General features: G+C 32.1%; 2 protein-coding genes and 1 long non-coding RNA gene across 3 annotated transcripts in view; 1 reads left to right on the top strand and 2 right to left on the bottom strand.

The window, feature by feature from the left end:
- The first annotated feature begins 11177 nt into the window (after positions 1-11177).
- Positions 11178-14584, top strand: LOC136068069 (uncharacterized). The gene is made up of 3 exons (XR_010629457.1): positions 11178-11977; positions 12749-12893; positions 12999-14584. It is a non-coding gene; the product is annotated as an uncharacterized LOC136068069 (long non-coding RNA).
- Positions 14585-19390: 4806 nt separating this feature from the next.
- The window catches only part of LOC112005959 (exonuclease DPD1, chloroplastic/mitochondrial), a 39257-nt gene continuing 33015 nt past the window's right edge, over positions 19391-25632 (bottom strand). Inside the window, 1 exon segment of the mRNA XM_065774728.1 lies at positions 19391-19839. Coding sequence (XP_065630800.1) covers positions 19572-19839 — 268 coding nt within the window. The 3' untranslated portion in view covers positions 19391-19571.
- LOC136068068 (exonuclease DPD1, chloroplastic/mitochondrial-like) lies at positions 22059-24370 on the bottom strand. The gene is made up of 2 exons (XM_065774729.1): positions 24228-24370; positions 22059-22817 (listed from the first exon to the last, which is right to left on the bottom strand). Exon 2 carries the CDS (start codon positions 22738-22740, stop codon positions 22138-22140), a length of 603 nt encoding a protein of 200 aa, XP_065630801.1. The 5' UTR covers positions 22741-22817; positions 24228-24370; the 3' UTR covers positions 22059-22137.

The following is a 25632-nucleotide window of genomic DNA, read 5'->3' as shown; positions in this document are numbered from 1 at the left end:
AACAGCAAACAACCATGAAAATTTTATGACTTGAGTTTTTATTCATTGAAATTGAACATTTACATGTTTCCTACCATAAGGTTTTGGATTCTAACTCCAATTCCAAATGCCATGTTGCTTAATGTAAAATTGTAAACTGTCAGCTTCTCATCTTTTTTAGGAATCCATCACCTCTTCTCAAAGGCATCATCCTAGCACACTGAGCCTTCACCATCCCCGTTAAACTTTAGCCCAAACAACTATATAAAGATGCTTGAATCCCAAACATACTAAATAAAAATCCAAAACTTATCATATGTATTATATCCGTACACTTTCTTAATAACCAAACCGAAATTATTTTTTTTTAAAAAATACAAACTTGCACACAATGATACAAAAAGAAAGAGAGTGTTTTTAAGATAATACCCAATTGTGATAATTAGAGTCCACTGGCAACCCATGTAAAAAATACTTGTAGTCAACAATAGTGCAATGCAATCTACTAGATAGATTAAGATCATCCACCCAAAAAAAAAAAAAAAGTGCGAAATGGGAAGGGACATAGATAATAAACTTGAACATCTTAGTAAATCCTACGAAAATTTCAAAGTAATCTGACTTTCAAATTAAAATTTGCTAGAGCACACATCAAGGAATTTAGGATTTTGAACAATATTGAGTCAATATCTGTAAAAATGCACAAAATAGTCCATTAGATTTGTGTAGACAAATCATCAAATTTAAATGGGATTAGTTCTAAAACTATTAACATCAAATGGAGGAGAAAAGAGAACTTCATGGGAATGAAGATAAACTCACTCTTCTATGTTTCGCTCATCGCAAGTAATTCTGAAAACGATTCACACATCTTTAACTCTCATTGCACCTTTGCAATTAGACATAGAAAGATAGAAGAAAAATGTTTAAATCAAACTCAAATACTTCAACAAAATAAAATAAATATATAGAATAGATTAAAAAACCATCTTTTCTATAGGAAGTAAGGTTAATTTAAAAACACAAACTGGTCAAGTTTTAGATTACCAATATTAATGCAGCAAAAATTAGTAGAGATCGTCACTGATATCAACGGCAACAACAGCTCCTTAAATCTCAACCATTTTAAATAAAATATTTTCTCTCACTTTGAGTAAACATGAAAAATTCGTACCAAAGTTAACAAAATGCTTAATTGGACATGTGAGAACTCTAAAAGAAAATTGAAAGAAGCACACTTAGCAAAAAAATAATAATAATAATTTCTCCTCCCAAATGAAATCTCAGGGTAGCTTTGATTATACCAAAACGTGCATAAATATTAATTATAGTTGCTTCATGCAAAGCAGTGAAGTTGTCTAATTTTGAACAGTTCCATAGTGGTGCACACTACACAGTACACTTACTTGGCCTTCCTGCTTGGTTTGAATTATAGTCTTTTATGTTCTAATATTACAGGATAGGTTCAGAAATGTATTGGGATTTTCGTTTTCAGTCTTTCAAATATGTTAACTGATAGTGAAAAATGCTAAGAGCTTTGTAACTTAGAGAGAATATCTGATCTCATAAAAGCGAAAAACAAAGGTTCAAATCTCCCTCCCTCACTTAGTATAACAATTATATAATTTTAAAAAAAAAAAAATTTGACAATGAAGAATGAAGATGATGTTAATGTCTGAAAAATTCCCAAACAAATTCTCATATGGATCCTTAAATGAATAAATAAATGTGTCTTTGCATCATCTACAAAATAAATTTTTCAATACCATTTATCACAGTCCAAGAAAAATGTTAGTCACATCTCAAACTACAATTAAGGATTTTTGTGAATCATCTATATAACCAAATTCTACCTAATAAACACTTAGCACACATTTGGAGAAATAATTTAATAAAAATATAAAATCCATATCAGCTGGGTCTCACAGTAAAGTAGGTTCATCAATTTTACTAAGATCTAGTATTGTGTTTGATAGCCACCTTAACAACTAATCAATAGTAATTAACAAAAGAACAAAAAAGTTATGATTTTATATGAATGGCAAAAAGACAATGTCTTATACTTTCAATGACCATAAATATAATCCAAGCTTTCAGGGTGCTATGATTTCACTTTAAGTAGTAATGCTTTCAGTCTGCAATTCTCAACTTCTTCCTTGAGCAATCCACAACTACAATACTACTTTGGAAGTGGGCTTGGCTAAACTCCTAATTGTAGTGGCTTTCAACCACAAATCAATAAAGTAAGAACACCCAAAGTATTTGTCCATTCAAACAAAGTCTAAAAGAAGATCAGCTTCAACTCATGATATTATGAAATCCCCTCAAATCCTCTCTCCCTCAAAACATCCAAACAAGGGAAGGGTAACTCCCCACCCCATTCCTCATCTTTCCTCTCCTCTCCTATTGGACTTAGCTGAGTTAGCTCCCTCATTGGTTTTTTTTTTTTTTTTTGGGATCCATAGATGTAAAACTATATTGGAAATGAAAAAGAGGCACAGCAAAAAGAAAAAAAAAAGAGTGTACAAAGGGAATAAAGCACTATACAAAACTACATAAATATTGAAAATCAAACTACGAAGATACAGGAATACCACCTAAGCCAAAAGTACAAGTATCACCACAACTAATTGGGTACCAATCCAACTATAGCTTATTTCAAAAATTAAAGCCTACCTTTAGCATAAAAAATAAGACACAGAAAAGAAAACGGTAAGAAGGAAAGTATACAATGTTTTGCCAAAGCACACTCTGTATTCGATATAGATAAGACTTAAAGAGCGAACTGCCTATGATAGCAGCTATCAATCAATTTGCCAAAGCATAGCACCGAGATATAGATAATCTTTAAAGAGTCCATATCCGATCAATTTCCTGGGCTTTTCATCTCTCTCTGTTTCTCAATTAATCAATTATATCTCCATCAAAGTCCCAAACTCAAAACAATAATAAAGATTCAAAACCGAGCAGCAAACCAATCCATATAACAAAATGTAAATAAGGGAAACAAAAATCGTCAAGCAAAAAGAATGGAGCAAAAAAGAACTGAGATTTAGAGATACCTCAACTGAACAAGCACTATCAGTATTTACACATCGTGTTGAAAGGAAAGACAGGAAGGAAGGAACTCAAAAAGGCGGCCATTAATGCAAAACAGTAGAGCAGGAAGGTGGGAGCACAATTTCAGACTCTCTGTTTTCCTTCACGATTTCAGTCTCACTGCTTTCCTCACGTTATAGGTTATATCACGCAAAACCCTTTAGGGTTCCACACTTCCACCTTCCACAGTTGTTATTATTATTATTTTTTTCCTTTTCACCTTCCACGGTTTTTATTTTTATTTTATTTTTTTCCTTTAAGTTGAAAAGGCTTTGGGTTAAAGCTGAAAAAGCTTTGGGTTGGCTTGACAGTGGAAGTAAATAAATAAGAAGTGGGTTAGGTTTTATTATACAGATTTATTATAGGGTTGGGATTTATTATGCAAGAGTTACTCTAATTCTGAAATTTGCAAAAACCATTTTCAAATTGTAGGACAAATTAAAAAAAAAATTGGAATGACATGGCTATTGACATGGCGCAACCTGAGCACAACAGTATAAACGCTACACTTCAGCTTTTAGTAAATATAAAAATAGTGACAGACCTATCATGGGGCTGGGGGGCGGGGGGGGGGGGTCATGCCCCCTCAATTTTTGAAAAAATATACATTAATTTATAAATTTACACAAAATTTTAGATCTTGACCCTTAATATTTATTTTTGGTCCCCCTCCACAAAAGTTTTACAAATTGACAAATGAAAACCAAAAAAAAATTATTTGACCGTTCCTTTTGCCCATTTGTACCAAGAATACCAAGATAAACCTTTAGGTAAACCAAAACATCAGCAAACAATTCATAAATCTAGATAATAATGAAAACCTTTAGACAAACCAAATTACCAACAAACAAATAACATATCTGGCCTATAACAATAACAAAATACTTATATACAATTACAAATCACAAAATCCCTAACCAAATAAATTACAAACGCTCCAGCCTTCTTCCTTAGGTCCATTGGTGACTCCACAATTGGCTAAGGTATAGTTTCTTGATTTGTAGATTATGGGAAAGTATAGTTTTTTTCAAAAAAAGAAAAAGAAAGAAAAACCAATAATGATATTGTCACCTTGCCTTCTCTAGCATTGATATCCCATTTCTAAAATCCTCAAACAAAAGACTTTAGGCGGCCCTCCCCAAGTTTGAGTCCTGGTTCCGTCCCTAGTAATATATAGATAATAATAGTATGGAGGATGTGATTGGATTTAATTGTTGAATAAAATAAGATGAAAGGAAAAAAGAGTAAAAATAAAATATATAACAATAAACATCAAATTATCAAAGTCATTCTATGTAATATAATAACATTAATTGTTATATACTATATGTATAATGCAGTAGGATAATATTTATATAATAACATTATATTGTTATATACTATATGTATAATGCAGTAGGATAATATTTAATCAAAGAGAATATAAAAGATAACAACTTAAAACACAAAACTAAATTGCATCAACCCAAAGTAGAATTCTAATTAACACAAAAATTCATCAGCCTAAAGATTTGATGCAATAAAAATAAACAAAAAATAAACAAAAAATGAAAAACAAATTAAGAAAGAGAGAGAGAGAGAGAGAGAGAGACGTAACCTTTTTGTGTGAGAAAACTATGTATAATGCAGTAGGATAATATTTATATAATAACATTATATTGTTATATACTATATGTATAATGCAGTAGGATAATATTTAATCAAAGAGAATATAAAAGATAACAACTTAAAACACAAAACTAAATTGCATCAACCCAAAGTAAAATTCTAATTAACACAAAAATTTATCAACCTAAAGATTTGATGCAATAAAAATAAAAAAATCAAACAAAAAATAAAAAACAAATTAAGAGAGAGAGAGAGAGAGAGAGAGAGAGAGAGAGAGAGAGAGAGATGTAACCTTTTTGTGTGAGAAAACTATGCATAGAATGAAAAAGAAAATGTCAAATTTATAGTAAGATGTTGAGAATAAGAAGAGTCAAAATAAAGGTAGAGAAAAAATGATATTAAGGTAGAAAGTAGTGGTGAGATGAAGAGGTAAGAAAGAGGGAGAGTTTTGGAAAATTAATAATAAAAATAATGGTTAAAAGATATTTTAATTTAAGTCACCTTAAGTAAGAAAACGTTTAAAAAAATATATAAGAAAAATTGGAAATAAAAAAGAATGACGTGGCTGCTGATGTGGCTCAACGTGATCATAGCAAAATTAAATACTACGCTTCAGCTTTTAGTAATATATAAATTGGCAGGCATAATGGACACAAAAGCGTATAAATGAGGTTTGACCTTGAAGAACAAAATACGGACATGAAATATACAGAGGATTTATCAAATGTAGAAACTCTAAGCATTTTCCATTTTTTAGATCCTTATTTGAGTGGATTTCAACTTCAGGACAGTTGATGCTTTATCTTTGTATTATCGTGAATAGTTGGTGTATCTCCTGTGTGCTTACCTTGTACATGGGTTGCGCCCCTGCTCTTTAATGAATCATTTACTTATAAGAAAAGGATTGGAATGGGAAAATCACATGATGCCAAAACTTTTATGTGCATTGTCCCATGATAAAGGAAAAGAAATTCCACAGACATTCACTGCTTATTGTGTCTTTTGCTTTTAACTTTTAAGAATTTGTTAAATTTATAGTGCCTCTAAGTATATTGTAGCTTCCGATAGCTTATTTGTATAGTGTAATATAAAATATATAGTTTTGGTAGTTTTTATGCTAAATGTGCAAAAAAAAAAAAAAAAAAGCTAAAAGTTAGCTTATTTTCAAAAAAATTAAATTTGCATTGATGGGTTTTATAAATATATAGCCGGAGACTGTATATGGATATAGGTTAAAAATAGGACGAAAACATGTTTCTAACCATGATAAATTTTTTTTTTTTTTTTTAAGTTTGATTGTTCCTTTATAATCATTGACTCTAGGTGCAAGTAAAGTCACTCTTAGGCTCAATTTATAATAGGGAACGCTTCTGGATTCTAGACTCTAAGTGGAGTTAAAGTCATGTTGTTGCTCAAGTCTTCTAAGGGAACGTTTCTTATTTTTTGTAGGTCCATTTAAGTCTCTGAGACATTGATTTCTCAATTGGATAAAAATTAGTGTGGCTGTATCCATATAGTGTCATGATTGATTCCCTAAATTTATTTTTTCTCAATTAAAAAGTCCTTTTAGTTACAGTAATTACTTGGCACATGCTCAAAAGAATTACTATTACAATAACAATAATTACAATGCAATGAAGATGGTGATGTTTACTTCTTTATTAGGCCACCATAATATATAGTCTTGAATATATCAATACCATTTGGGTATCCAAGCTGCCAAACCAAAAAATCTTGCTCTGGAAGCCAAACTTTGCTAGAGGTACAAATCTAGTCCTAATGCTAAATGGGTAGAGGTCCTAAACCACAAATACTCCTCAAAGACAAAACCCAAAAGACAAAACCAATCCAGAACCTGGAAAGCAATCATAACTTGGTGAAATCATATTTGATAAAGGAGCTAGATAGCTTCTAGGAAACAACAGTATGCTCTCCTTTTGGCATGATAAGTGGCAAAAAGATGGTACTTTGAGAAGCCTAATGGTGAATGGAATCTCAGTGGAATTTTCATGGTCCTTCCCACTCACCTACGCCAGCTAGTTAAAGCCACTCCCTGCAGGAAATTTTCCCAAGCCAGTGACAAGCTTGGATGGATTTCTTCTACTAATGGTTCCTTTGATCCTCAAAATGCCTACAAGATGGCCACAGCTAATCCCCATATAGTCTCCAATTTCTCTGGTTATTGGATATGGAACATTCCCACCCTTCCGAAAATTTCAGGTTTTTGTTTGGAAATGCTTGCAAAATAGTTTACCTATCAAACAAATACTGATGCATAGAGGCATTTTGAAATCTGATACATGACATTTGTAACTCTAGCAGTGAGAGCATAGCTCATATCCTTAGGCATTTGTAGTTGTAGTTCACCATGCCATATCAACATCTTCCATGTATTGCATTAGACTCATACATAAAGTTTTTTGGCTAAATTATGGGGTTAACCATCTGGATGATCATTTCTTTAACTCTGATATTGCTTGTGATAAGAAGAATGTTGATCTGAAGCATTACAATTGGGGAAACTATTTCTTGTTTGGCATTTGGTATTTATGGATCCAAAGAAACAAAATCAGCTTCAATAATGAAAACATCAACCCTGCTCTTCACACTGATGTGGAAAAGCAAGTGCTGGAATTTATCTGCTGTATCTAAGACAGCAACCATAAAAAAAACCTCTTGTATCAGACAAGTCAGGTGGGACTTACTCAACCTCAATTGGGTTAAACTAAACTCAGATGGCTCTTCCTTTGGAAATCCAGGAAGGGACTGGCAGTGGGGGTTTAAATAGAGATGACAAAGGGAATTGGCTCACCTGTTACTCTAGAGCCATAGGACACACCACCAGCATAGTTACTGAGCTATGGGGTTTAAGAGATGGGCTGATCCTTTGCTCCCATCTGCACCTAGAGGCTATAGAAATTGAGCTGGATGCAGAAGCAGTTGTTTGTCTATTAAACAGTAACTCTGAATCCCTTGGTGAATTTGCTTCCATTGTCGATGATTGCAGGGACTTAATCAGAAATCTTGCACTGCTGCAGAGAGGAGTTAGACAGGAACAGGATTTTGTGACTTTATTATTCTCCCCCCTCTTTGCTTTATTTGGAAAAACTTGGCCTGTATTATGATGATAGGCACTATGTGTGAAGTTTTGCATATGCTCTACAAATGAAGCATCACATGTGATTATGACTTGCTTGAGATAGTAGGGCGCGTAGGATGAACCTATTACCGAATTCACTACAAAAGTAACGTTTACCAAACTGCTTTTTAAGGAAACAATTTTTTTTTTCCTTTTTTTGCAAATTCCCCACGTCCCTCAATCACAATACAAAGATAGTATGGAATATGGATTACTATACTATTGGAGTAATCTTGCAAGATGCCTTTATCCCCTTTCTTTCTTTTTTTTCAGGTCAGAAAGCAGAAAACTTATCAATTTTGTTGAGTGACCCCGGGAAAAAAAACAAGTTTTGCCACTATTCATTCCTCTCTTTTATTTATTTATTTATTATTATTATTATTATTTTGTAGTATTTAAATGTTATCAATGATTTTTTAAGGGTTTTCTTTTAAAGAGTTGGTTGTGCCATTTTTTTTTCCCAATTAATTCAAGCACAAATTTGAAATTGAGAAATATTAGAGAAAAAAATTTTCATAAATTGTTAAACTGGCAAGTTATGATTGAAGTAATATAACTTTTAAATCAATTTATCATTTACATTACTTTTTCTATGCACTAATCTTAGAAAAATTCACATCAACACTTGTACAAAAATTTGTGTCGCCAAATTTTGTTTGAAATTTGGTTCAAAGTGCCAAACCCCTTAGTTTAGAAATTTGGAGGAAGTTGGTTTTAAAAGAAAAAGAAAATTGAAAGGAAGCTATGATTGAAGGGCCTACACAGCTATTGAGTCTTATATGGGCCATGGCTATGACCGTTTATGACACTACAAGTAATGTTTACCAAACTGCCTAGAAAGCAAGAAACTTATGCATTATGTTTTTTTTTATAAAAGGAAACAGTTTTTCTTTCTTTCATTCCCTACTCTCTTGTTTACCCCCACAATCACAATGCAAGAACAGTATGGGTTACTATTGAAGCAATAAATCTACAGAAATTTTTTCATAAATGTAGCATTAGCATTACTCCTAATGAAGTAATCTTGCAAGATGCTTTGTTCCTTTTTCTTTTTCAGGCCACAAAGCATAAATCTTATATTTATTCTCCTTTTTTATTATTTAAATCTTCTCAATGATTATTAAAGTTTTATCGATGTTCATCCTGCACATTGAGTTATAAGGTTGGATTTGCTGGGCTCTTTTTATTCGTTGCTAAAAACCCTGATTTATATCAATTGTATCATTCTCTTTTAATTGATTCTAGTGCACATTTGAAATTGAAAAATTTTATAGTCACAATTTTTGTAAGGGAATAGTTATAAAAGTTTTCACAACCTTTTCCCAAAACATGTTAAGGTGGTAAGTTATTATTGAAACAATGTCATTTTCTCATTAACTCATTGTTAACATCATTTTTATGATACATCAATCACAACAAACAATATCAATAATTATATATATATATATATATATATTTTTTTTTTTTTTTTAATTGCAAAATTTGTTTGGATCTTTTGATTTATCACATGCCAAACCACTTCAAAATAAGAAGTTAGAAAGGAAGTGCGTACATAGAAATTGAGTTTTACGTTGGCCATCACTGTTTAGCCCAAAGAGTGAGAAACTATATAGGAGGAGTAAAGTGGGCTGAAAAACTATATGTGAGCCATCACTAATTTGAAACACCTTATTACAAATATTCACAGGCCCAAACTTTGACCACCCTTTCTATAGTTGGGTGCGTAGTATGCTTGAAAGTTCAATATCAAGAAGGGCACATGATTTTTAGCTAGGACTGGCCTACAACTCTTATAAGTTAAAAACTATTTCAATCTCCCTAAGCAAGATGAGGAAAATTTAGGAGTAGGTCCACATGAAATTTTCAAAGTGCGATTTTAAGAAAATTCCACCTCAAAATCCATCATACATGAAATAGAGCTTTATGCATGTATAATCTAGTTTTTTTATTTTTTTATTTATTTTTTTATGAACAAAAAAAGGGNATTAGGACTAATAATCCTCGTGAAGAAGGGATTTGAGTTTTTTTTTTTTTTTTTAATTGCAAATTTGTTTGGATCTTTTGATTTATCACATGCCAAACCACTTCAAAATAAGAAGTTTAGAAGGAAGTGCGTACATAGATTAATTGAGTTTTACGTTGGCCATCATGTTTAGCCCAAAGAGTGAGAAACTATATAGGGAGGAGTAAAGTGGGCTGAAAAACTATATGTGAGCCATCACTAATTTGAAACACCTTATTACAAATATTCACAGGCCCAAACTTTGACCACCCTTTCTATAGTTGGGTGCGTAGTATGCTTGAAGTTCAATATCAAGAAGGGCACATGATTTTTAGCTAGGACTGGCCTACAACTCTTATAAGTTAAAACTATTTCAATCTCCCTAAGCAAGATGAGGAAAATTTAGGAGTAGGTCCACATGAATTTTCAAAGTGCGATTTTAAGAAAATTCCACTCAAAATCCATCATACATGAAATAGAGCTTTATGCATGTATAATCTAGTTTTTTTATTTTTATTTATTTTTTTATGAACAAAAAAAGGGGCTCATAGTGCTGTATCATTGCCCTGGCCCACTTAAATTCAAATTTATGGCACGGGACCACTGAGCTGTGTGTGGCTATCTGCATTGGGCACATCATTTTAAACTGAAGTGTTATGACTCAAACCACAACCCTTAGACTCACAAGGGTGATAGTTCATGGGACTCCTACCATCAGGCTACACCCTTCGGTGGTATAACCTAGTTAGAGATACCATAACAAAAGCTCATAAATAAATGAGAAAATATACGTTTTGCATGGACATGAGCAAACTATTAATACTTTTTAATGAATGGTAAGAATTGAAATAAGCGGAACAAAGTAAATAAAAAAATAAAAATAAAAAACTTTTTAAGACTACTAGGGGAAGAATTAAAGACATGGTTGGAACTTTTGTTGTTAAAGTATTCTTATTATTTATTCTTAACTTTTTAGGGGCATTTCCTTTAAATAAAAAAATATATATTTAAATAAAGAAAAAAGAAAAAGAAAATACAATTTTAAAAAGGCGTAAATGCACTTTTAGTCCTTACATTTTGACTCGATTTCTATTTTGGTCCCTACATTTTATTTTTACTACTTTTAGTCCCTAAACTAATTAACGCGTGACATTTAAGTCCTTATAGTCACTCAACTAACAGAAAATGCTGATGTGGCTGACAACACAGTAAAATAATAATTAAAAAATCTAGTTTAGCATTAAAAAATTGCCACGTCAGAATTAAAATTAAAAAAAAAAATTATTAATTTTAACTAAATTAAAAAAATAAAAAATAAAAAATCAAGCCCAGATCAAAACACCACAATCCCATCTCAACGGTGCTTGTGGTTTCTTTTTCTTTTTTGTTTTCTTCTTTCTTTTTCTTTTTCTTCCCCAGATCGGTCTCTCAGTTTCTCCGCCTCCATTCTTTCCTTTTCTTCTTTCTTTCTTCTTCTTTTTCTTCTTTCTCCCTCTATCTTGGTGCTTAGCCTTCTTGAACTCTCTTTATCTCTTGATTTTGCTCAAACCCAAACCCATATGCCTCAAGCTCCTTTCTCAAATCAATGGGTCTCTCTCTTTGGCATTTTTTTTTTTGTGGGTTTTTGTGCATATGGTGTTGCTGACTTGCCATGGTGGAGGTTTGAGTTTGTGGATCGGCGTGGTAGAGGGCGTGGGTTTGTGGGGATCGGCGTGGTGGAGGGTGTGGGTTTGTGGTGATTGGCGTTTGTGGTGGAGTTTTGGCGATGGCACAGATCAGAGTTTGGGTTGGTTGGTGATGGGTTGCATGATTGTTTGGTGGCTGGATCGGTAATGGTTGGTGGCTGGATTGAAGTTTGGTGGTGGGTTTCGGTGATGACACAGATCGGAGTTTGGTGGTGGGATTTGTTCACATATTGGAGTTTGGTGATGGGTTTCGTTCTTAGATCGAAGAGGAATGGCACCTAAACAATGCTGAGTTTTTTTTTTTTTTTTTTCTTAATCAGATTTGGGTGGGGTAGTTTGCTTCGATGGGTTTGTGTGGGTAGTGGATGGGTTTATTGTTTTGGATTTGTGGTGGATAGTTGATGGTTTTGTGGCAGATTCCGGTGGATTTGTGTTTGTGATTTGAGGAGAAAATTCTGTGTTTAGGTTTGTGTTCTTGAGTTCTTTGATCTGGGTTGGAGTTCTTGTTTTCATCACGTTCTTCCTGAGTTTTTTTTTTTTAAGTTAAAATTAATAAATTAATTTTTTTTTTTAATTTTAATTCTGACGTGGCAATTTTTTAATGCTAAAATAGATTTTTTAATTATTATTTTACTATGCCGTCAGCGACGTTAGCATTTTCTGTTAGTTGGGTGACGATAAGAACATAAATGTCACGCATTAATTAGTTTAAAGATTAAAAGTGATAAAAATAAAATGTAGTGACCAGAATAAAAATCGGGTCAAAATATAGAGCTAAAAGTGTATTTACGCCTTTTAAAAAATCTGTCTCCCCTGGGTCACGTCCATGCCTCTTAAACAATGAGGCCCAAATCCAATTTTCATTCAAAATCCAAACTTCTTTACTTGCTTCTTAGGCACAAAATCAAACACCTCATGTGCAAGTGCCGCTTCTCTCACTCACGCCCCAGATTCTGTACACACTCCTCCTTCGTAAACGTTTGATCCCACCCAAAAGAAGCCATCAATCTTTTCTTAAATTGAAAAAAAATTGGTGTTTTCACATCAAAATCGACCAATAAAAAAAAAATGCTACAAAACTGAAAAGGCAGCAGTTCTAAATTCTCACGCCTATTTCTCTTTCTTTGTTTCTTTTCATCTAAATATGATATATAGATTTGGATTCAGCTTACCAGCCTTATTGTATTGAGTCATGCTTTTCTTTTTCTCTAAACAAATTGGATGTTATATTGTTAGTGACTCTGTGCATGTGATACAAGAAGATGGAGCAACAACAGCAACTTCTACATTTTTGCGATTCAAAGCATCCCTTGGTCTCCATTCCAGACTACAGAGGTGGAGGTACTTGTCGTGGTTGCCAAGAATCAATTTATACAACCAGGTAAAGCTCATAATTTTAATTTTAATTTTTTCAAGCCTCTTCTTCATTCAGAAATACTTCCATGACATTTGGATTCATTTGCCTACACACTTCATTTGCTTACAGTTGGCATGGCCATTATCTTGTGGAATCCCCACATTGTCAAAATCAATGTATAAACTAAATGGCATAGTCCTCTAATGCCAGTAGAAACCAAGGGCATGAGATCAGAAATCATAACAATGTCAGCCCAAAAGGAAGGACTTGGCATGAGATCATAAATAATAGAGACAACTTAAGAATGGAGGCTCAACTCAAGTTTTAAATACTAACAAAGAAAGGCAAGAAAATGGAGAATCATTTTGAAGATGATGGTGGTGAACTTGATTACAGTTATGTTCCTTTTTTGCTTTAAATGGTTTGTGGGGCATCCAAAATGAAGTTACTGGGCTTACTAGTATTGATTGGCTTGGTATCTAGTAGAAATGTCAAATTGAATGAAGTGAATATATTATTACGTTGTTAGTAAGTACTTTTTTTAGACCCTTTTTTCCTCCATTTTGTGAAAATAGTTTGCAAACTATTATGTGGGCCATTTAATTCTCAAGGCGTGATATTCAATATTGCCATTTAATTGAGATGACCCATTGGACACAAGGTGTTTAGGGAAATGCCCTTCGTTGGGCTCTTTGGTGGTGGGTGATAGCTTATTTTGTTAGCTTGTCAAAGTATTCACAAATAAAAGATCAGTTTGATGGAAGTATTTTGATGGTAACCTTTTTCTACGCTAATACTTGAATTAGGTTGAGATCATATGGATTTTGCTTTTTCGACTTAATATTACATTAGAAGAGGGCGCATGCTAATTTGTGTTGAGATTGACACTGTAAGACGTTTATATGTCCATTAGCTATGGAAATTTAGATATGGAATTGGAGCATGTGAGAGATGATTCTTGGGTTCTCCAAGGGGATCTCACAAAGTGAGCATTTACATTGGGAATTGTACTCTTTCGCTGATATAAAATGGCAGTTGTTTGATTAGCTAGAATTTAGATTGTCTCCTGCTGAAAGAAGTTCTTATTTGCCAATAATAACTACAGAATTGCATCTTGGTGTATTGGTTAGGACTTGCACAGGATTTTTCTGGGACTGTTCTAAATATGTTAGCAATCCTTTCTCCTATCAAACTTAAGAATTGATGAATTATTCATACAAATTCTTGCTTAACGGTTGTCTGTCTTTTCAAGTCAAGTGTCTTTAATGTTTGATGTGAGTAACAAGATTAAATCAAGGTCAATGCTTCGTTGGACCTAAATATATTCTAAGCTCTCTTGGTTTTTCAAACTTGGTATAGTAGATTATATGCAATTTTTAAAGGGCATCTGCATCATGAAGCTTGAATTACAATCAAAATCTGTGGCCAGCAGTAATTTCATGTATGCAGCAGCTGGGCAAAAAATGCAGCTGCGGCAATGAATATTCTTCAAGGCAGTAGTTAATGAAAGTTGCAGCTGAATTAGGTGATGTTTTTAGTTTCATGTCATTGTTTTCATTGTAATTTTGTTGTTTGTAATAATTAGTGCACATGCATATATTAGGTGATTTATTAATTACTTGGGAAAAAACTAAGAATGTGCTAGTTACAATTGTAACTAATTCTATTACAGAAGTTAATTACAGCAGTAACCACTTAGCAAGGCTTGTCTGCTTGTGGGGCTAGTAGTATAAATAGCAGTAATTCTGACGTAGGATTTTGCTGGGATTGTTCAAAACATGTTTGCAATCCTCTCTCCTAAACTTAAGAATTGATGAATTATAGATACAAATACTTGCTTAATGGTTGTCTGTCTTTTACCAGTCAAGTGTCTTTAAGTTTGGTCCTAAACATATTCTAAGCTCTTTTGGTTTTTCAAACTTGGTACAATAGATTATATGCAAATTACAAAAGGCATCATGCCCCCATGATGGTTGGTTCTTTTCATTTATTCACGGAAGAAGAACAAAAGACGAAATTATTGAATGGTCAATACAACTTTCTTTGGTTTTTTTTTTTTTTTTTTTAATGAGAGATTTTTCCCACGTTGATTGGGTGATTTTCTCAAAAGCAATAATAGGGTAACACTAATGGAGAAAGGTGGTTTAGTATCTCTCTATAATTGGATGCTATGTAAAACATACATAATATCAAGGTGCTGGCTTCCTACTATCCAGACTTTTTACCTATATTTTATGTGCCAGGAGATGGCAAAGGAAGCAGACCTTCTAAATGACAATCAGTGAGGAGGCCAGCACAGTGCCTATGTCTATCGCATGCCTGATTCTATATATAAAGAATAAATCCTATCAATCTATTTATACATGTGTGTGTGTGTGCAAGGGAATAGCTATTCAGTCTTATATGTGCTGTGGCTATGAATGTTTAGCCCATAGAGAGAAATATGGAAGGATAAAGTAGACTGAAACTTGGTGAGCTAGCCCAAGTATCAGAGTGGTTGAGCCACCCCTAATTAGTAATATCTTAACATATATGTCCACAAGCCCAAAATCCAACCACCTTTCATATAGTAATACAATATGCTCAGTATGTGGTTGTGTGCCCTACGTCCCAGCCAAGCTTGGAAGTCCAATATCCAAAAGCATGGGCGCTAGATTTCTCGCTAGGAATGGGTTACACCTTATAAGTTAAAACTCTTTTAGACTCCTCTAAGGAAAATGTGGAAAACTTTGAAGTAGTCCCATTGCCTTTCAAGTCCATTAGTCATTCACTTGGCCACATTCTAAATACTTTGGAAGAGTGACACTTATCTCATATTCCCTTCACTTTTTTTTTTTTAAGTAGAAAATATTCCCTTCACCTTAGTAGCTAAATCAAACGGTTGAAAGTAAATCTCAGGAGACAAAAGTAACTCCTTTAGGAATGAGTATACATTACTACCAAAAAAAAATCGAATTTTCTGTTATATAGTATCTCCATAGATTGTCTAGACTAGAGGTAAATAAATAAAGTTTTCCAAAATAGATTGGTTCCAAATTTATTTGATTCAAGAGGTTTGAGTTCCTAATACTCTGAAAGAGTGGCTCATATCTCATATTCCTTTTACCTTAATAGCAAGCAGCCTAAATCAAACTGATTAAATACCTCAGGAGACAAAAGCTACTCCTTTTTAATCATAGTGTCTAACATGAAAAATAATTAAATCATGTGAGAGATGAGTAGAGACTATAAACTACTAAAAAAATAAAAGAATTTTATGTTATATTGCATCTCCATAGATTGTCTAAAGGTAAACCAAAATTAATGGGTTCCAAATTTATTTGATTTAAAAGTTTTGACTTCCCAATATTTTTTATCAAACAAGGCTAATTTCACATTTTGTGATATCACCTGATTTAATAAAATCATCTACAATTTTAGAAGTGGGTCTAAAATCATCTATAATTGCACAGTTAAATTATTGTTTTGTTCCTCTTGGACTTATCCATGGCTATGATCACCACTGGCAAGCCACATCATATCCGTGCATTTACTCTTTACGAGAATAGTAATTTCTTTGGACTTAAACTATGGGTGAGTTTGGCATCAGTTTTAAACTTTAGTTTTTAGCTTTTAGTTTTTATGTAAAACTTTTTAAATTTCAAATTTTTTTAGGGTACAAGTATACTTTAGTATACTTTCAGCAAAAAAACTAGATTAGATATGGTAGTAAGAAGTCATGACATGGATAAGTAAAATTTAAAAAAATAACAATAAAAGATTAGATAAAAGAGAAAAAAAAGTATATAAATCTAAGTTATTAGCAAGCAAGAATAAATACCTTGCTTGCTTTTTTTTTTTTTTTTTTTTTTTTTTTTTTTTAATGATAGGATAATAACCCTATATATAGTAGAAGTCATTGATGAGTTCCACATGACCTTAGTTCTAAAAACATTGAAATTAAGGCTAGCTTGGAAGCTTCTTAGGTGCATTTTGAAGCCAAAATTGGATCTTTCTTGTTGTAAGTATTGATAGTTGCTTTGGTAAATTTGTTCATATGTATTTGTGTTTTTCTATTACTATTCATAAACAGTAAGTTGCTATGTTTGCTAAAAATTTGTCATATATATTTTTTTTAGAGAGTTTCAACCTATAACGTCCGTTCCAAATGATAGGTCTTTATCATTAGACTAAGACACTAATTGGTTTTTAGTATAAGTAAGAATTGAACCCCAAATCTCTTATTCAACCACAAGAGGCTTAAAATTTGTCATATAGATATTAAATGTAGTAAATTTTTATTGCATTTGGATTAATACTATATTTATATGAGATATCACCACTAAATAGTTTGGTTTATGTTACTAAATAGTTTAGTTTATGTTACAATATTCTTGAATCTATTTATAGGTTAATCAAATGCAAAAAATACTATCAGTTTTTTTTAAAACCTCCCCTCTTCCCAGGTGTGTGTGTGTGTTAAAAATACTTGTATTCTCAAAAAAAAAAAAAAAAAGTTACAATTTACTATTAAATCTATAAGGTTAGCCGTTTAATATATTTAAAATACTCCAAAAAAATTATAAGAGTAGATTAGTAAGTGTTTAATGCCTAATCAACTTTAATAGATTAATAAGTTTTAAATGCCTAATCAACTTGATATACAGAAAGAATAATAGACCACCTTAATATTTTTTAAAAAAAAGACTGAGTAAAATGACTTTTGTAAAATTTATTCATAGTTTAACTAGGGAGATTTGAACTCTAAATGTTATTAACATACTAGAGGGGCCAAGCAATTGAACAAGTTCAACTTCTTGCTTATCTCAAACACACTCTAAATCTGTTTCTAGGGTACTTGACCTTTGTATCAATAGATGAGGTGTCTAAGGCGCAACTTCCTTCCATAACAATAGAAATGTGATTAACTATCATGTTAAATGATATTTGATCTTAACACATAAGTTAATGAATGCTTCAATTGACTAATTGTAAAGCACAAGCCTTTATCTAAGGCCCAAATTATATGAAATGTTATTAACATACTAGAGGGGCCAAGCAATTGAACAAGTTCAACTTCTTGCTTATCTCAAACACACTCTAAATCTGTTTCTAGGGTACTTGACCTTTGTATCAATAGATGAGGTGTCTAAGGCGCAACTTCCTTCCATAACAATAGAAATGTGATTAACTATCATGTTAAATGATATTTGATCTTAACACATAAGTTAATGAATGCTTCAATTGACTAATTGTAAAGCACAAGCCTTTATCTAAGGCCCAAATTATATGATATTTCAGCTGTCACGCATCTGAGTACTGTAATCATCAAATCCTTGTAAAAAAATAAATAGAAAAAATCATTATAAGTAAGGGGGGCAAACTTATAAAAAAAAAAAAGAAAAAAAAAATCACCTATGGGAACTGCTGCTTTTTTTTTGTAGGTCCGTTTAAAAATTAGTGTGGTTGTATCCATAAATGTCAAACGCTTCTATTTCTCTAGTGAACAATTTATGTCAACACATTTAGCGTGTGTCGTGATTTTCTGTGTTATGTTAGTATGTTGTAATAGGGCTAATTTAGACATTTCCATTTTATTAATTTTTACAAGATGCTTTCTCATTTTTCCAATTACTTCTTTATCTAATCTTTGGGCACTACTAGAAGGTAAAAAAGTAGGGTGTTCCCGTGTTTGCCTTATTATAACCTTAGTGTGTGTCATGATTAATTGCCTCCAAATTTTTTTTTTCTTAATTATAAAGTCCACTAGAGAGGAGGTTAAACTGAGAGAAATAGAAGAGATTGCAGATTGTTCACTAGACTAAGAGAGTTTAAAGGGTTAGACGATTTGTGTTTTTGTGTTTGGTTAACAAAGAAAATATGGGAATTTTTTTTTTTTTTGTTATTTGACATCACAATTTTTTTTAATTAATTTTTATGGAACAAAGCAAAGTTTTGCTCCAATCCAGAATAAAACTATTTTCTCCAATCCTTTACGTGGCAATTTAAAAGACTATTAATGTGTATTATTTAAACAAGCCGCATGTCTTATTAAAAAAGTATTGTGACAAAAGCTACACATAACTGGTCTCTTTTATGAGTTTATCATCATATAGCAGGTTGCAAGATGATGACTCTAAATCAATTTAAAGTTAAAACTTCTTTCTTGTAATATTCAAGAAAATATTGCGTCCCATTTAAGCTTCTCTTTGCTTGTTTATTATCACTCCTTTGTTTGTTTATTTTATCATTATTATTATTATTTTAACAAATAAATTTGAACCACTTTCTCTAGTTGATGATTGCAATTATTGAATTATTTGACATCACAATTTATTTATTATGTTTTGGGGACAATTTAAAAAAATATTTTGTCCCAATAGAGTTCTTTTGTTTGTTTGTTTGTTTGTTTATTTGTTTTATTTTATTATTTTTTTTTTTAATGAACAGAAAATGAGTAGAGGAGGGCGATCTGAGTTGACTTCTTCCACAGTGCCCATAGTGACACTCTATCTGCTGGGTTCGAGCTTACAAGAGCAAAAGATCCAAATGAGCTATTATGATTGTTATTTAAAGAAAAATAAAAGTTAGAAACAAGTTGCCATGGCCCTATTAGCTATACCGGTAAATAAAATTTCAAAGCTTTGACGAAGGGCTTGCAATGAAATTAAAGTACTTTTTTCACCTGTAAATAAAATCAATACAAATTATTTGTGTCAAGTGTCAACACACATTAAAAAAAAAAAAGTTTGTGTGCACTGAGAGAAAGAGAGAAAGAGATTGAACTTTGGATTTCATCATCTCACGTGCCAGAGTAAGCGCATCCACAAACAACCAATTTGAAGGAAACTCAGCTTTACAACGAGTAAATCCACTACGCAAAAAAGGCACATCGAAACTGCGAGCATTATGAGCGGCCAACACTACATATTCCCCAGGTTTCTGACGGCTTCTTACAAACAGCAGTAAGATTGGTATCAGGTCCTCCATCCTACATTTAATTCACAAAACCAAAGTTAACTTGATTGTAATCAAGTCTAAACTTTACTGAACAACAATAAGTAAAATATGGGCACTACTAAGTTTAATGATACTCAATAACCTATCTAAATAAACAAGCAGTTTTCCAACCCTCATTAGCAACACACTACAGCCAGGGAACAGAGCCTGTCCTCAGGGTATCTCACATCATACTTAGGCCCAAGAGCGCTTCGCTTAACTGAAGCAAAGCTTGTTTACCTTTCAGATCAGGTGCTTTTTGAAGAGGCATAAATCATGCCTATATTACTAAATATAATATGTTAGTATTTAAATTAAGAACTTGATCTTAAAGAAAATGACTTGAACCATTAAAAAAAAAACCTTATCAAAAGACCCGAACAAGAATAATTTACTATTCTTGTGTTTTTTGGTCTTAGCCTATAGGATACATTTTGATTAAACCTTATGCTTCATTCAAAGATATTAAATTTATGTATAAAAATGTTATATTTCAACTTTATATGACTAGATTATTATCACTTAGTCTATTTTCATACTTGTTATCAAATTTACTTACTAAAATTTTAAGAAATTGAAATAACTTTTGTAAATTTGAACGGACAAACTTTATATAAATTGCACAATTCATTTAAGGTAATAGGCAAAACATATTCCTGTTTTAATTTTATTAAACATTTTATGTTTTAGTTTACTATCAAGAGCACTTGTGCTTTGCATGTGAGCTTCAAAGGGCTATGTGGTGCTTGACACTTTTATTATCAGTGCACAAGAGATTACAAACTGAGAGACCTAAATGACAAGTTACCTACCCAACGAAATAGAAAACAAAAGCCAATGAGCTAATGGCATCTCCTTTCTTTATAGAAACAAGGTGAAGGATGAAATCATGGGTTCAAGACCAAGCAAATGTGTATATAACTTACCAATGACAAAATAGCAATAAAATGCAAAAATTCAATCAACCATTTGAATCAACTTCAGATTAAGCCATCCACAGTTACTTAAACATTTAAAACTATAAGCAAGATCATTTCCTAAAATTGTGGCAGGTTAAGTAAATCACACATGCACTCATGAGTATTGAACTTATAACCTCGTCATTTGGGCCAGAGCTTACTGGCTAAATAATTGCAGAACCATTTCTATTGTTATGGGTGTTCCTCAGCTGTTTAATGTCAGTTGTGGTCTTCTTTTCTAACAAATAACAAGATCCATAATTCCAGGACTTAACAAGTTGAAACATTTATTGGCTAAACTAGAGAACAAAGCTCGACGGACATTTAAAGAAGTAAAATTCCTTGGAATTAGCCAAAAATTGGATTAGAGCATAATACCCAATATACAAAAACCTTATCATAAATAGCATAAATCCTCTTTAAAGCTTTCACTTTATCTAGATAGACAATTTGAGTTAGACCATATTTCCAGAATCAAAACATTTCCCCACTACTTGCATGACTTTTTGACCTTCCTCATCATAATTCCATATTATTAAGTTACTTCAACAATGAATGTGCTCAATTCAGATTCCAGGCATTTCCATCATCCTATAGCTCTTCGTATCCTTAAGTGCGCCATAACGTGTCCATGTCCAACAGACCAATTTACGAATCATACAATGTTATCATTGTGTCATAGATCTTCCTTTACAATAATCAGAATGTGCTGATCATACAAACTATAAATTATGTCTAGTGAAGTCACAGCTTTACTACTATCAGAAGCATTATGCAGGAACTTGTGATAAAAAAAATTTGTTTGTTGGTCTTGGTCCTAACCATGAGTTCTTACCCTAATCATGTTTGAATACAGAAATTTTCAGATAGGCATAAGATTATTTTAGACTTTGGAGTTTGAAGTGCTTTGTATGTTTCCACTTTTACTTACCACCTTAGAATTTGGTATCAATTGATTACTCGAGGCATATATATGCTACTTCTGTATGCTTTCTAGACATGCAAATACAAATGCACATATGATCCAAGGTTCCTTCAAAAACATGAAAGCAAAGTATAACGTCATAAAATTATTTTTTATAACATATAATGAGCAAATGAAAAGAAAACAAGAAACTTTGGAGTCATTTTAAGACTAAAGAATTGAATAGCACATAATAAATTATATTCCATAATCACATCAATAAATGGTCCCAGGCACAGACAAGTGGAAAAAAATTATTACAAAATTTGAATTAATTGCCCATATATATGACACAAAATAGAAGCTGTAACTTTTTATTTATTTATTATTATTTTTAACTTCTTTAATGGGACTGCATATCAAACAATTAAAATATAGAATAGCTTGGAACATCAGGTTTGTTGACCATACGGGTTGTAATGCCATGAACATGTGAATTTGGAACAAAGCATTGAGGGTTTACTAGCGTCTGGAAAGTGCTGTTTTCACCACCCTCAAGATCTCTAAGTGCAATCTCGATGATACGTTCATTCTCTCTCCTAAAACCAGTTGTCTTGATGTCAAAAACAATAACTGTCACAAGGTTAGCCAGTTCCTTATTCTCTGCAATCTTTTGTCGAATATCACAGTATTCAACGTTTTGGAATTGACTAATTTCTGTCTTATTTACACTAAATGTATCACTTTTTGAAACCACTCCATCTAAAATTTCATGCCCAATGTTGCTTGGTTTGCTTGGCTGGGTGGTTTTATTTCTTCCCTCTGCGTTTGTAAATACAGGTCTTCGAGTCCATTTCCTATTGTAACTTCTCTCAAGCCCATAGGTATTAGAACCAAGTAGCCTAAAGCTAGAACTGTTTTTGTCAGTCCTACTCAAACGGTGGAAGCTTTCCCTCCAAAAAGTAGCTAAGGTGGGGATTCCGCATCTAGGAACTTGCAAGATGGAAAAGCACATGGAACCTGTCCTCATCTTAACTCCAAAACTATAGAAGAGCAAGGTTCCTATACAGTTGTAGATTCCACATAACACAATCAATCAGCTTTGACCTGGGGAAGAAAAAAAGTTGATAAGAGAAAGATTGGAGGGAGAAAAAAAAGTTATCACAATGAACCAACTGCAAATTATCTACCACCTCAAGTATCAGTGCTGCATAATGAAATATTGCAGTTCACTAAACATGAACAATGTATATTAATGATAAACTATGAAATTCAAATTTAAGGGTCCAGCAGATCACTTGATTTTAGCATTCTCCCCAAAAAAAAATTCCAAATCTTCATTAAAACAGAAGAGCCCAACAATGTGACATACATCATCCAATATACGAAGCCAATCAAGCTCTAAGATGCATACTATAAGCCAATTAACAATGTGTCTGTCACCAGACCAAACCACCTTTCAAACCCAATAAAAACCAGAATAAAAGGCTTCCAATCAGACAAACCAAGGGTATCTACAAAAAATGTACATAACTCTATAGTGGAGAAGTCACTAAGAAAGTCCTCACAAATTTCATTCACAATCATAAATTAATTGCACTTCTACCCTACCTTAATATAAAAACATAACTTAATGCTTATTCCAGTAGCAAAAGCCTAAAAAAGTGGACTCAATACCAGGGGTGGGGGAATACTATCAATGAAATTTTAAACTTTATCCCCAATAACATACCAACCCCTTATCAGCAACATTTTCAAACCAACCTTAGTCACATAATGTGATTCAGAATCATCCAAAAGTGGAGGTAATCCATGCCTTAATCTTCTTAAGAACAATGCAAAATTCAAAATTACAACAAAATAAAATGCCCCATTTGATCAAATAAATCAAATTCATTGACCTGCATACAATTGGCATATAAAGTGATCAACTTTTATAGAACTAACTAAAATATAGACCAAAAAAAAAAAAACCCAGTACCTGAACTAAAAAATCCGAGGCATGCAAATTGTAATCACAAAAAAGAAAACAAAATAATATTATTGTTGAAAATTTTTAAAACTTTATCCCAAAAAAGATACCAACCCATTATCAGCAACGTTTTCAAATCAATCCTAGTCACAAAATGTGACCCAGAATCATCCAAACTAAAAGCCGCCCATGCTTAATTTTCGTAGGCACAATGAAATCCTCAAAATTACAACAAAATGAAACACCCCATTTGATCAAATAACCCATACTCATTAACCCACATATAATTGGCACATAAAGTGATCAACTTTGATAGAACTAACTAAAATTTTTAAAGAAAACCCAGAACTCTATTCTGACACAGACAAACAGAAAAAAAGAATTTCTGCTAAAACAGTATTAGAAGCTGAGTTCAGTTTGATTTGGTTTCATATCATAGAGCATAAAAAGACACAATAATCAGTTCCGAGTTCATATTTTCTTTTTCTTTTTCTCACTTCATTTTCTAAGAACCCAATAAGAGAGAGAGAGATAGAGAGACATGCCTGGTAACTGTTAAGATTGAAACCCAAAAAACAAGCGGATTTGTATGAGATTTGAAATGTGATATTTTATGGTGAGAAAGAGAGAGAGTTTCTTTCGGATGGCTAATGCAGATGAGAGTTTTTGTGAAAGAAGCAACTGTGACCGTAAGAAAGCAATGTTGAGGAAAACCATTAAAAAAACCTACACATGCGCTCCATCCGTGTAATAAGTTTTTTTTTTTAGTTTAATATCATAATTTTCAGTTTAAATTTGTCTATTGTTAGTAAGGTTATACGGCAAACGATTTAAAAAAAAAAAAAAAAAATTTACCATTTTGATAATGAGTCAATTGCTGTGATTAGTGTGTATTAATTTTTAGGGAAAAATGTTTCAAACATGTGTAAAATGTATTTAAATAGAGAGTATGTGCTCATTTTTAGGAAAAACATTTTGTTTTTGAATTTTGTTGAATTACAATTTTAACTTTATTTTTTATTTTTTAATAATAATGATTATTTAATTAGATTAGAGGCATTTTTGACATTTTTTGAAGTCATAACTAATTTTTTGATTTTTGAATCCTCTTAAAATATAGACTAGAGATAAAATCTCTAATTTTACCAATACATTAACTATTGGTTGCGTTCATCCAAAACAAAAAGAATAATGCTACAGTTACAAATTATTTTACAACATTTTTATAAACTATTGATGTGGCCAATTCTTATTGATTCTCATTTGAACTCACTACAAATATCATTTTTTCACTTATCAATAATTACTTACCATATCAGGCGTTTATTAAAAATATTGTAAAATAGTTTGTATATCTAACATTTTCCAAATAAAAATCTATTGGTGCAAAAAAAATTGAAATTAGGGTTTTAAAGGTCTTGGAAATTTGACTTATTAAGAATCTTCTACTCTCTCTCTCTCTCTCTCTCTCTCTCTCTCTCTCTATATATATATATATATATATCTGTTTATATTAAGAGGATTCAAAAAGTTAGTTATTGTCTTTTTTACTATAAAAAATACGCTTAATTTAATTAACTTATCATTATTCCATGGGTTAAAATAGTAAATCGACAAAAAATTTAAAATATTCCTATAAAAGAAAAACTACCCCACGTCCCTTACTTCTATACTAGCCTCTGAGTACTTTGAGCACGCGCTCACGCGCGTGCTCAGACGCTCTTTTATTTTTTTGGATACGAGTTAATTTAGATGTTTGTTATCAATAACTACTCACCATATCAAGCGTTTGTTAAAAATATTGTAAAATAGTTTGTATATCTAACATTTTCCAAATAAAAATCTATTGGTGCAAAAAAAATTGAAATTAGGGTTTTAAAGGTCTTGGAAATTTGACTTATTAAGAATCTTCTATTCTCTCTCTCTCTCTCTCTCTCTCTCTCTCTCTCT

This window comes from Quercus suber, unplaced genomic scaffold (assembly GCF_002906115.3).
Source record: "Quercus suber isolate HL8 unplaced genomic scaffold, Cork oak 2.0 scaffold_97, whole genome shotgun sequence".
NCBI classification, from domain to species: domain Eukaryota; kingdom Viridiplantae; phylum Streptophyta; class Magnoliopsida; order Fagales; family Fagaceae; genus Quercus; species Quercus suber.
This window is presented reverse-complemented; position numbering and strand designations above follow the sequence as displayed.

What these genes read in the sequence shown, in the direction of transcription:
- LOC136068068 (XM_065774729.1), bottom strand. Translation starts at nt 22,740, where the DNA reads ATGAGGACAGGTTCCATGTGCTTTTCCATCTTGCAAGTTCCTAGATGC.